Source organism: Lactuca saligna, chromosome 5 (genome assembly GCF_052625555.1).
Source record: "Lactuca saligna cultivar CGN05327 chromosome 5, ASM5262555v1, whole genome shotgun sequence".
Classification (NCBI taxonomy): Eukaryota; Viridiplantae; Streptophyta; class Magnoliopsida; order Asterales; family Asteraceae; genus Lactuca; species Lactuca saligna.
In genome coordinates this window covers 291,889,561-291,903,961 of record NC_136421.1, presented here as the reverse complement: position 1 = coordinate 291,903,961, position 14,401 = coordinate 291,889,561, and the positions used below count along the sequence as shown (strand labels likewise).

At 34.4% G+C, this 14,401-nt stretch overlaps 1 protein-coding gene across 2 annotated transcripts; it reads left to right on the top strand.

The window, feature by feature from the left end:
* The first annotated feature begins 560 nt into the window (after positions 1-560).
* LOC145048175 (ras-related protein RABE1c-like) lies at positions 561-3,710 on the top strand. Of its 2 annotated transcripts, none has more exons than XM_078996605.1 (9): positions 561-749; positions 922-1,067; positions 2,383-2,455; positions 2,543-2,643; positions 2,744-2,809; positions 2,927-3,024; positions 3,120-3,182; positions 3,280-3,372; positions 3,466-3,710. In XM_078996605.1, the coding sequence occupies exons 2-9, from the start codon at positions 995-997 to the stop codon at positions 3,547-3,549; spliced, it is 651 nt and encodes a 216-aa protein (XP_078852731.1). In that variant the 5' UTR covers positions 561-749; positions 922-994; the 3' UTR covers positions 3,550-3,710. The 2 variants fall into 2 exon arrangements, with proteins under 2 accessions (XP_078852731.1, XP_078852732.1); XM_078996606.1 differs by having other exon boundaries at positions 739-830.
* Positions 3,711-14,401: the final 10,691 nt, after the last annotated feature.

The following is a 14,401-nucleotide window of genomic DNA, read 5'->3' as shown; positions in this document are numbered from 1 at the left end:
AAAGACCCGCTTAAACCACCCAAAAAACCAATACAATGAATGTGATCTAGAAAAGATTGTTAATGATTACTAGGAAACATCAAGATCTAAGTGAACCAGGTTTTAAAAATTCACAAATATAGACATATTAAATATAAGAAAGTTTATTATAGACTACGTACTACATTGTCTATTCACTTATAGAATTAACATTATAAAATTAGAATAAAACTACTTAACACATTTGTTGAATAGTTAATTATCTTGAAACAATGTTACTTTTAAAAGGTAAATTATGTTAATTCAATTATGAAAATTAATAATTTACATAAAAATAAGGAAATAAATTATGGTGGACATACTAAAAAATGATGCTATTTCAAGTAAAAAAGTGGAGTTTGGTGTTCATATTATTAGTTTGGATAGGTTGGTGTCAAATAAAAATAAATATCTGATCAATCAACTATTACCAGGTCAGCGACAGAAGTTTAGTTGCCTACGTCGCTGGCACACCGTTGTTACCATGGTCAGCCACTTCTTTTCCTTTAGAAACCGACAACTGTCTACAGGTTGATCTTTGTGCGCGTCAACATTCATTCGTTCATTCGCTCCTCTCTTTCCCCACCTTTGCTAGATTGCGCCGGGAGGTGACAAGCGCACCATTAACACACAATAGAAGCACCTAAAAAATAGAGAAGAAGGAGGAAGTGGCGCATCTTAGCCCACCATCATCGCAGGGGGTGTAAACTGAAATATTCCTTTTGTATCTGGTAATAATCTCTCTCTCTCTCTCTCTCTCTCTCTCTCGATCTTGATCTTCCATGGCCGATCTATTGCTTGTTTCTGATCTGGTTTGTGTTCGATTAATGGAGTAATTAGTTTAAAATCACTTGTTTAGTTTTTGATTCTGATCGGTGACTTTTTAATTTGATTGGTATGCAGGTATAAGTGTGTGTATATATTTATATATACGCTATTTTTAGGGCTTTTTCTTCGACTCTCTTCCGACTCTTCAATGGCCGCTCCACCGGCAAGGGCACGGGCAGATTATGATTACCTCATTAAGCTCCTTTTGATCGGCGATAGCGGTACGTTTTTACTATGCTTCGTAACAATAGATCGTCTATGTAGGATATTGAAATTGATTAATTAGTAGCTGTTTGAGGATCGTCAACACTAGTTGTCAGTGTCTAGAAGCTGAAAATCAATAGTATTAGGGAATTTGAAGGTCGTTCCTGTACGGATCTAGGTTAATCTGGAGCATTTAATCATGAATCCGGTGTCTGGTTTTGTTATACATGGAGTGCCGATTGTACTGTTTCCATGAAGACAATTGGACGATTAGTTTACTGTTTCATGAAGCCTTTATGCAACATAAAAGTGTTTCTTGTGTGTTAGCAAGTCTATTCTCAATCTTTAAACCAGACTGATACTTCAGTGAATGATAGTGATTAGGGATGTTAATAGGAAGCAAAGATGTTAAGCGTGTTGTGAGAGAGCATTAAGAACATTCATATCTTGTTGGTCTTTTCGTTTATCCATAGAGAGGGGGAAAGAAAGAGCATGTGATGTTAAAAACTGTCCCTTCTTTTCATATGATTTCCATGAATATGGAACGTAATTTTTGGGCATTACTAGATACTCTATCAGAAATGGAGAGAAATAGAAGATATGGAAACTAATACTATCATTGTTTTCATACATTGATGTGAAGTCCTATAGTTCATTGAAAATGGTGAATCTACTAGAAATGGTGAAGTTCGATAGATACAATATCACATTAGGAGAATCTACTAGAAAAAGGTCATTGTAGTCTCCATATATTTAGGAAATTTGAACTCCCGATCTCCAAGGATTACAATGCAACATTATATGTTTTTAGCACCAAAGAGTTTCATAGTAAATGTCATTTTGTTCCACGTTACTAGGTTTAAGTTAAAATACAAGTTCATGCAGCATAGTATAGATTATATTATATGTGGTCATGTGAAAATGGTGAATCTCAAATCTTTATTGCATTTTTTGCTTCAAACTTATATATCCCTAACTCCATGTGAGCTTAGCATCAACACTAGAAAAGAACACTAGATAAATATGGTATGAAGAACAAGAACCCTAGAAGGAATGATAAAACATCTGCAGTTTTTTCCTTTTTAAGTAAAATCATTAAAGAGTTAATATTCTAGATACAATCTTTACTATTTCATTATTTATTCGCAAATTTGCATCTTTAGTAAATTGACAAAAAACCTTCACCCTCATCTTCCACCTTCCGAACCTGTTACTTTTTGGTTGTTAGTATAAGAATATGTATATTTATCTTATTTAAGTATAAAATATTATTATAAACTTCATACTTTTTTGTAATCATTGACCTAAAATATTATTTTACTTTCTTTGCAGGTGTGGGGAAGAGTTGCCTTCTTTTGCGTTTTTCTGATGGTTCTTTCACTACTAGTTTTATCACTACCATTGGGTGAGTTCAAGTTTATCTATTAATTTCTTTATTAAATTTTTTTTTTTTTTTTACAATTAATAATTACAAAATAATTTTGAATTACAGTATTGACTTTAAGATAAGAACCATTGAACTTGATGGCAAACGTATCAAACTCCAAATTTGGGACACAGCTGGTCAAGAACGATTCCGAACAATCACAACTGGTATTATATTTTCTCTCATTTATTTATTTATTAATTAATTATGCTAACTTAACTTGTTATATTACTTTTTAATATTTAATTTTGTTGTATAAAATTTCAGCTTACTACAGAGGAGCCATGGGCATTTTGTTGGTGTATGATGTCACTGATGAGTCATCTTTCAATAGTAAGGTTTTCTTTTTGACTTAATACAGAAAGAATCAACTTAACATAGACATCAAGAGAAATGTTTTTTTTTGAAAGTCGTAACTTTTTACAAATTTGCCCTCATTTATCATGGCAGACATAAGAAACTGGATTCGCAACATCGAACAACACGCCTCCGACAATGTGAACAAGATCTTGGTTGGAAACAAGGCCGATATGGATGAAAGCAAAAGGGTATTTTTGACTTTTTACTATTTATTATTCTTTACTTACGAAATAAAAAAAAAAAGTGGAAAACTTGTGATACATTAATTTTCTTATCTTTTTAGGCTGTGCCTACCGCAAAAGGCCAAGCACTTGCAGATGAATATGGCATTAAATTCTTTGAAACCGTAAGTAAACCAAATTGATTATTCTTTAATATGAATAAAAACAATTTGTTATTGTTATTAATTTATATTTATAGTAACAATTGTGTGTTTTATACAGAGTGCAAAAACTAATCTAAATGTGGAGCAAGTTTTCTTTTCGATTGCGAAGGATATCAAGCAAAGGCTTTCAGACACTGATACCAAGGCTGAGGTAAATCCATGAAATAGCAAAATCTACTTTTTTTTTTTTTTTTTTTTTAAAAAAATAATTATATAAATGTTTTTTTTTTTGTCGTATTTGCAGCCAACGACAATTAAGATAAACCAAGCAGATGGGGGTGGTGGGAATGGTGAAGCTGCACAGAAGTCGGCTTGCTGTGGGTCTTAAAGTGGATGGAAAAACTAAGTGTGAGGGGTTATTTTGTAATTTTCAACTTATCTGCTATTCTTTTTTTAAAAATTGTGTTAGTGGCATGTGTGAAACATAGGTTCTGGATTCCTTCTTCTTGCAGGATATGCTTCATTATAATCTTTTTTGTTTCACTTTTAGCTTGTGGGTTTATTATTATATCTTAAAAGTCTAGAAGTAAATGCAAGAAATAACAATCTATTTTATTTTTTGTCATCCTATTTTCATTTCTTGCTATTTCAAATAGGTACAACTGAAGTATACTGTTATTTCTTGCATTTATTTAATTTCAACTTCATCTTGTTTGCAAACAAAATCTTATCATCAATAAAAAACGATACCAGTGAAATATGTCATTTGTTTTATAGAAACATATCATCATTCTTTTAGGAGAAGCGAACCTGACATGTTAAACTCTCGGCACATGTTAATTGACGTACGGTTGGTACACCTATTTATAACATATAATATTTAGATATTATGTTATAATGAAAAGCTAAGACATTTGTTCATGTCAAGAACTTTATTACAACTTGTATGTTTGGGAATTTTTACTTTTTTTTTTTTTTTTTTTTTTTGCTTTTACAAATAAAATAAAAGGAAAATGATACAAATACCCTATGAACTTTCTAGGGTAGTCCATTTAATCCCATTTATCTTTTTGCTGCATATACATTTGTTTGACCAGTTTTTTTTTTAACCCACAAAAACCCACTGCTATTCATTTTCATCTCCACCTTTTTCCCTTGTTTGCTCTCTCTCTCTCTCTCTCCCCCCCCCCACCACACACACACACACAAAAAAAAAAAATATTGAATCACAACTACATGTGAAACAAACCCATGCAATGAAACAAGGAAGAAAACAAACCTTTATTTGAAAGCCTCTTTAACTTTAAACTGCCCAAAAGCATTTTGTTGATTGATTGGCAGAGTATGATGATTAGTTTCAAAACCTTGGAAATGCACATCCAAACACCCCTAATTTTACACAATAGTGGTTTTTTTTGTCAAAGAAATGTGCTTTTCTTTCGGTTGACAGCGATGGCTCACATTTGTAGTTTCTTCAATAATGTGAACCGAAAACATATCCATAATCTAGCTAAAAACCAAAACACCACAAATTTGTTCCAGAGAACCTACGATAGTTCCGAGAGGAGAATAGCAGGTGTGACTCCGCTTGATTAAGCTTTACATGTTTTGATAATCCGACCAACAACGCAGCTCCAAACAAGTCTACTAGATTCTTCATCAGCTACATCTTTGTCATCCGTCGGGGATAATATAGATATCAAGTAATCAACAAATCAAAGGAAATGATCATCTTCTACATTGTGATTCTGTTCTTGATCCACCTCCACTGCTGCCATGTTTTGGTATTGAATTTGAGGACTAAAATTAGTTATAATCACAAAAAATCAACAAAAATTACACTCCTTTTACGGTGGTTGATTTTTGATTTTTTTTTTTAAAATCGGCGGTGGGTTTTCAAAAAAAGGTGTGACAGAAGTATGAAGAAGAAAATGGAGTTGGTTTAACTTAACGTTACAATCAAAGGGTTTTAATCTTTTTCATTAAAATCAGTTATTATCTTACACGGAAGAAGATGATGAACAGAAGAGAGATGGGTCCTAAATTTTGTCTATGTGTCACTCAAATCAGCTAAAACAAGTAAATAAGACTAAAAAGGCAGGTTGTCCACGAATTGGTTCCCTCATAAAGCCACAAAAATAACTTAATGACTAAAAGGACCATCCCTAGAAAGTTCGTAGAACATTTGTTTCATTTACCCTAAAATAAAATGAAAAACTTTATTTTGTAATACCAATTTAAAGCTTTTATTTAGATAAAAAAATCTTTTACCTTTTATATTTTGTCATTTTACACATGACAAACACTTGGAGTTATTTTTGACGAATATATATATATATATATATATATATATATATATATATATATATATATATATATATATATATATATATATATATAAACACAAGCTACTTTGACCAAACATGATGTAAGTAAAAAGTTATAATATGTTTTGGTCTCTTAAACAACAATAAGTAACAATAAGTACCATGTGTCTGCAACACCCATACATTGTATGCAAATCATACTTATCCTGTTTCAACTTTACCATTTCATCAATTGATTCACAACTTTTCTGTCTCTTTTCTCATAACCCAATTTTCAATCATGAAAATTCTTAGGTACTTATATTCTTTAGTCCTCAGCTGCTCGCAAGCCAACTGTTATGACTTTCTATCTTCTTCTTTCGTGCTCTATACTTGATACATCTAAATGATGTATTTCACATACTTACTATTTTCTTACATTGGGAAGTTACACACACTTAATGTTTCTAACTTTTCATCTCTAGATGAAACTTATCCATCTCATTCTCTTATTAGTTTTTTACTTCCAGTTTTAGACTCTTCTTATGAATCCACTATCTTTCCACTTTTATGTGTAACTTCTTACTCTCTTTATAACTATCCCTTATTACACATAAGGTCTGTATTTCTTTTTTCTATAACAATTACTCATAACTACACTGCTATAACATAAACATAAATCTACATACTTTCACAAGTCCATCTTTTCTCACACTAGGACCTGCACCTCCTCATCTTTATTTATTGTAGGCATACTATCAAAGTGTCAACTTACTCTACATAACCTACATATTTTACTTCCTCATAAGTACTAAACTATTTTCTCATGTTCCTTAGATCTTAACACAACTACAAGGGATCATTTCTACCATCTTTCTCTTTCTCTTATGTTTCCGTCATGACACTTGTCACACCACTTTCTCTTTATTTGCATATATATCTTCTTTCTATTTTAATCTATCTCTAGTTAGTGATATCTTTATAGCATCTAACAACACGGTGCAAGTTCTACTTTACACATCTCATACACTTTCCATATAGCAATCGACTTTCTCTTTTATGCATGGCTACTTTCTCACAAGCAATGCCAAATCTACTATACTACTCATAAGTACTCTTATTTAATCTCTTACTCTTTACAAGATAGACTCTCTCTATATTTCGTTTCTTTCTTTAGGTATACTAACCCTCTTACAAATTTCTATCCCCATTTATATCTTTATCTTTTTCTATTCCTTTTTCCATCCCATTTCTTTCTAAATCTCGACTAACTCTTCTCTTTGGGACACATACTTTATCTTGTGCCTATCTACTAGGACACACCAATTCTATCACATTTTTCTTTCATGATACCACATACATTCTTTATACATACTATTGGCATCTCTTTAACTAGAAAACCCATTCTTATCATTTCGTAAAATAACATTTCTTTCTTTCTTTTCTAACATTCTGGACCCAAACCTTCAATGCTGGTAAATATACTAATTTTTAACTACCCAGGTTCTTTATCTTCACATGTATTCATCCGTATACCATAATCATCTAGCACACTTTATCCCAAAACCAACTCATAATCTCTGTTTCTCATCTATCTTCCATAGTTTAAGACTAGGAATGGATACATCCAAACCTAATTCACTTAAACTATGACTCTTATACCAACTGTAACAACTTGGATTCTCTAACATCTAAACTATGAGAATTATCAGAGTTTTATCTACATTTTCAGAATTCTACTCTAATTAAAATCTTTACTTCCCAGGACAAATCAAGGGTTTACAATAAATTCTTACTTAAAAATTGGAACAACAAGGAAAATACATAATATTAACCTATTATCTAAATCTTTCTTATGCTCTTGTCTTTTCTTTTGGTACCATGACTGCTACAACCTGAACCTACAAAAGATAAAATCTATGCATTGTAAGACACAACGTGTCTGGTGAGTTACCCTTCTATCTTTTTTTCCTTTCATCGTTCTTATCTGTCTCATACTCTATCATCCGATCTCATTCTCTATTAGCATAAAATATTATTCTTCTCATTCCACTCTTTCACAGTCGTTTACTCTGTTTCCTATACACTCCTCTTATCCTCTTAACAAGATCTTCTTATACTCTAACTCTTACTTTGTCTTTATCGGTCCTCGTAGCCTCTTAACAGGCTCTTCTGATACTCTATACATACTCTAACTCTGTCTCTATCTCCATCTCTTCTATGTTCTTTCCACACTCTACCCTTTCTCATCTTAAGTGTCTCAACACCTTATTCTCATCTAGACTAAATGTTCACATCTCATAGCCTACTCTAAGGGATAAACATCCCACTTTCATTACTGGGTACACTCACACATTATTACTCCTCTCTCTTCTGATCCCTACTGGATCCTTCATAAATTCCTTACTCGAAGTTCTTATAGAGAACTCTCTTATCTTTTTCCTCTCAAGGAACCTTTCTCTAACTCCTTTAATCATACTCAATTTAGATTCTAGCAAGAATCATCTATCTTTATTCCTAAAGGCAATCATCATCTCTTTCTCGTTAGGGATATATTCCCAAAGGAATCATACTCTTACTCCCAAAGGAACCATACTCCTGTCCCCATAGGAACCATACTCTTGATCCTGAAGGAACCATACTCTTATTCCGGTGGGGAACATACTCTTGTTCCCGTAGGAACCATACTCTTGTTCATGTAGGAACCATGCAATTGTTCCTGAAGGAACCTTAACTCTTGTTCCAGAAGGAACCATACTCTTATTCCTGAAAGAATCTCTATATCTTGTCTCGAAAGGAACCTCTGTCTTTTGTCCCTAAAGGAACCTCTATCTTTTTTCCCCGAAGGAACCTTTATCTCTTTATCTCCACCTTTATTATATGAATCATCACATAACACATGTCCCATGCACAATCTATTTCTTTTCTCATTAAAGATCTTTTAATCTTTCTCTTCTAGTACTTAAATCATTAAGTACTTAATCCTTATCTATGTATAATAACATATAAATATTCTACACAATACCATTAATATATAGAGATGCATTCTTATCCTTATGATTATACTGTATATAGTCATCTTTTAACTCTTTCTTCTATCTCATGTATTTAGCAAAGGTCCTTATCATCTAATCTTACATACTCTTTGTATACATACATGCTTTGCTACATGTATCTTGTGTTTACCTTATACATGATATGTATATATGTACATGCTTTGCTACTTGTTCTTACACGTATATTCTTCATCTATTTTCCTATCATTACTTGAGGACACTCACTTAGTGCCCTAAGATCCATTATATACATACATACATACATACATACATACATACATACATACATACATACACACATACATACATACACACACACATACATACATACATATATATATATATATACATATATATATATATAACATAAATCTAGAGAGAGAGAGAGAGAGAGAGAGAGAGAGAGTGATAACTCACCTTGTCAGTTAGTGAAGACTAACTGTCCTATTCGGACTCTTTTCCTCAATTGATGCATCTTGATTTATCTCCATTTCTCTTAGGCCTAATCATAAATACATACAAGTTCTTAATACTTGTGTTAGCTTATTAAGAGCTTAATGACTTTTAAAGTCAACATAACCACTTAATGGATCAAATTTCTAGCTTTTCATTCTCTAACTGCTAATCCAATTCAATTAATGAATTAAGCACCACATAATACCTAATTCATAATAATCTAACATCTAATGCATCAATTCATACATAATCATTAGTTAGGGTTTCAAACCCTAACTCTCGTTGGATTAATCTCACTCATGGGAATCACATACACACTTCTTTAAAGCATCTAACTACCTTCTTTAACACTACTAATAATATTTCACACTATAATATAACATAACCAACTCAATTCATCAAAATCACCATTTATCCATAACTAGATTAACATTGGAGAAAATGAATACCTCTTGATAATTCCACCATCAATCCAAGCCATAAGCACCACAAACTGCCTCATGCCCCTCCTTGATTCCTCAAATCGTCATAACTCCTTTATGGGGGTGTTTGAGGGTGAAAATGACAAGAATGAATGGCTTAACAACCTTTCATGTGGTGCATAACCACTATGCGGTGACCATTTGACCTCAGTCAATGGACACACATTTTCTTGTCACGTTGTGGCATTCTTCTTGCGATGTCATGGTACTCTATCTCCAATAGCAACCTACTTTGGCCACCGCGTCGCGATACCTATATACCGCGCCATGGGAAAAGTATGTTTCCATTATTTCTTACGTAGAACACTTGTCGCACCGTGGTACTCAACCCACCACACTGCGGTTCCGGCTTGATACCAGCCTTTGACCGATACCAATCCAACTTTGAGACATTTTTGTCCCAACTTCTAACTTTCATAACTCCTTTGTTTCTTACTCGGTTTCAATGTTTATTTGTATCCACGCGAAGGTAGGAACATACTCTATACTTCTATTAAGTCACATCTCATTGACTTAATACTTGTCTTAATCTATTAAGTCACAAAGTTAGTCCAAAAAGCATAAAATACTCATTTTGCCCTTTTGACCAAAAATGCATCTTCTCATGCATTCTTTCTCTTGAACTTTACTCATCTAACATCTTCAAAGTGACTTAAACTCTTATTGGCCATTTTCATGAAGTCACAACTTTATATTCTCAGTTACTTCTCATAAATGATCAAATTGCATTTTTAGTCAATATTTGACTAAAAGTCAACTTTCTTTAAATTTTAGTTTCCTACACATTCAACTTAATTACACATGATAGACTTACAACTCAGCTACTCAGGATTGACTTACAACCTAACTTTTCAAGACAAAGTTGCATTAAGATACAAGAGCTCAACATGACTATCCGACTTGTATAGTACGATAGTTATATTCAATTATAAGTCGATAATCATCTATGTATAATAATAGTTATAATATGCTACAACTATTAAAACCCTTCCCCAATACATATCATACTAAATGAACCATAACTCTCGACTTATGTCCTACGATAATTATAATCATTTATAACCACTTGTATATAAAAAAAGTTTTGATATTTTGGAAGTTCACAATAAATAGTAAGGGTTATTTTTTTTAAAGAAAATCCACTGCTTGGCCTTTCACATCTATTTGTTTTTTAGAAGACACCCGACTTAAAAGTTGTTGTGTATGTGTTGTGTGGTGCAAATCTGGACCTTCCTCTTCAAAACACTTCCCACCTTACTTTAAGTTATATTATTCAACATATATTTGTTTTATTTTTTCTCAACCAATTCATACCTATTATCACACATACACCCCATATAGGGATATGAATCAAATCGATCGGGTAAGACACCTCGAATATCTCCAAGGCATAATCCTAAAAATGCTCAAAGCAGAAACCTCGTGTTCGTTGGCGATGGAAGCTCGCAACAAACACTCCAACTCTCTGATAGCCATATTAAACTCCTACTGAAGGGATGAGACACAAAAGACCAACTCACACTCGAGTCAAAAAGCACAAGAGCAGGCAAGGAATTCACCGAGAAGGTACCTAACAGAAATACAATCATAAGCATACATAATAATAGTTGAGTAGAGAATAAATGAATACATACTAGTAACAATGTCAGGCGTACCTTGGCTTACTCCGATGTGAGCTGAAAATCATGTACCATGGCCTTCAGGGTTGAAGATCTCCCATGTCGTACATATTTAATCCTTAAGGTAGCCGGGGATGGAGCCTACACCGGTTGCATAACGAGAAAGGGACAATTGAACTTCACATGGCCAGTCTGATCATAATGGTAGCAAATCCTGGTGCTCAACACTGGGCCCTACTGACCATAATCCCTAGTAATATGGACATCCCTACCATCTTTGTGGCACGCAAAAGCTGGTCGATAAGCGCCCTAATGCGCCTTCTGACACTTGCTACAAGTATGACCCCTATGACCTCTATATCGTGAAACAGTAGGCTTGAACTACTTTGCTGCAGGATGTGGCTACACCAAAGCCTGCCTCTCTTCCCTTTCTTGGATCTCAATCTCAATCTCCCATCTCCGCACACCATCCTGAAGTCGAAGAGGGTACTATATCGTTAGGTAGTCACAAAATGTCGAATCTTAGTCTTGAGCATGCTCAAGTATCGTGATATCCGAGCCTGACCTGAAGCAGAATACCCAGGACAGAAAAGAGCTTCAGTAAACGTCTTGGTGATCTCCATTAATGACTCTGTCATCAACCTCAACGGTAAATACTCCTGAACCAACCTCTCTCTCTGTCTCTCTCTCTCTATACCAGGGGAACATACTCCGCTCGAATCATCTCTAAGATCTGCCCCCAAGTAACAGCAACCCTCTGCTCAGGAGTATAAGAACTAGTCACCAGGTTCCTCTAATCCTTCGCACCCGGACAAAGAAGGTTAAGAGCACACCTGACCTTCCAGTCCTCAAGGCAGGAACAAGTGAAAAAGTAACCTTCCACATTAGAAATCCATCTCATAACCATGATCGGTACTTGACCACATCGAACTCTGGGGGCTTCATGTTGCTGAAGTCCTGGTACTGGAATGAACCTCTCCCCTAAACCCCCACAACAACAACAACAGCTGCAGTAGCTGCAACAACAACAACCTCAATCACAGCGACATACTACTCATCGAACAAGTCAATCATCGTGGTCTTAATAGACCTAAAAACCTCCGAGATATCACCCTGAACAACCGTAGTCACCTCAGTGGAGATCAAATCCCGAATCTCATCATCCGTCAATCTTGGCCTCACCGGGCCGCCTGCTCCTGGTCTAGAACCTCTCTTGTACACCATACTAAAAATGAACCAAAATGCATGAGAAAAGTCACAATTCATACTATTACAATCATTATAGAAATACTAGAGCCTTGGGGTTCATGACTTCCTTGCTATGCGTACGGGTCATGTTCTTCCAGTAGTACGAGCCCATACTACCTTCCACACCTACCTGTATTCGTATAAATGGGTCGTGAAAGAACACCTGATCGCAAGATCCATATATAGGATACACATACATCTTATACATTTCCCAGGAGTGGATAATCCTTCCTCATGATGGCCTACTATAAACTACACTCACTCATGGAATTTCCACCAACCTTGCAGTCACCTGTGGATGCTAATCATACATAACGATGTATTCCATAGACAGTCGAATACTTGATTCTACCCTGAGCCCACAACAAAACAAGGAACATGAAATAAGGCTAAACCAACATTCTCGGGCTATTAAATCTTAGTTATGTACCATTATGGTGCATACACTAAGCAATTACAGTAATGGTGTCAATTCCATCTAGAATACAAGAAAATCTCTTAGGCTATCATGCATCATACTTTAGGCAATTCTATCATGCAATTTCTGAAGATCCCTAGCCTACAACTAGCATGCAATTCTATCATAATCAACATAAGCAATTAACAGTGTGGGTATCTTGGGGATTACTTTCTTACTCCGGCTGATAGTACACATCTCATCCCTCCTTGGTTATTTTTGAAAATAGTTTTGAAAATCATTTGGAAACTTTTGTAGGTCCTTAGTTTGAGTATGGATTTACACGAATGTTCATCCAATCCTCTAACCAAGGCTCTGATACCAACTTGTAACATCCCAAAAATCAAGGAAAAATTTTCATTTTAAAACCATCACAAAATCCATAAGCTTTACAAAAAAAAATTCCCAAAAACCATAATCATGAATCAGAGTATCCCAAATCATCAAAACACATAAAATCCTAGATGATGTGCATGATCAAGCATTCAATTCCCCCTGTCCTCTGAAGTACCTGAAACCATAAAAATCAAAATGTAAGCCAAAGTTAGTGAATTCCCCCAAACCACCACCATACAACCAGTGTTGTAAAACTCGCCGATTTAGCCGATTACTCCTCCGAGTACTCGCTACTCGGCCCCTTACCGAGGCGAGTTACAGAATCTCGAGTACTCCCCGATCGGTGCCTTACTGAACTGAGCAGTATTGTCAAACTCGGTCAACTCTATGATTTAATATGTATAATATACCTAATGATTTATTATTTAACACACACACACACACAAATGTGATTATTACTATATATATATATATATATATATATATATATATATATATATATATATATATATATATATATATCTTAAATTTTCAGTAATTATTCATGAAGTGAGATCATTATGTGTTTTTCAGTTTTTGTGTATTCACATGTATCTAATTTTGTTATATATTTCAATCAATTTAAGTTTTTAACTTATAATTTTGACATATATAAGTTCCCTAAAAATATTTCTACATGAATTATCAAATCCGAGTACTCCCTAAGTACTCCCGAGTACTCCTGAGTACTTGCTACTCGGTAGTCGGCCGGGTAGGTACCGATTAACGAGTTCTACAACCATGCATACAACATATAACAACATGTATACTGCATCCATATCCATTGGACTGGATTACCCCTAAGCCCACAACATATGTTTGGTTTGCCCACCTGGCCCACAACTCATGTCTGGATTGCTCCTGAGCCCACAATATAAGTCTAGCTTGCGTTTTTGGCCCACAAATTATGTATGGCTTGCTCCCAAGTTTGTTAGTTTTGTACAAAGCAATATTGCCTCAGCCCAACCACGTTACGTGGATATATGCAACAGATAAAACACATAACAACAAATAGATAATCATTCAGATATAACAAATCACTACATCATAGCAACATCCTATCCTAGGAGACATTGTCTAGTAGGCCGACATTGGTACCTTCAACACACAAGGGCAATGAGGAAAACCCATCTCACAGTCTGAAAAATAGCTGAATAGATCACTGTTCTAAATGTTTTCTCTATCGGTCACCTATACAATAAACATGGACCTAATCTCAAACTACTATTCAAATGACCCAA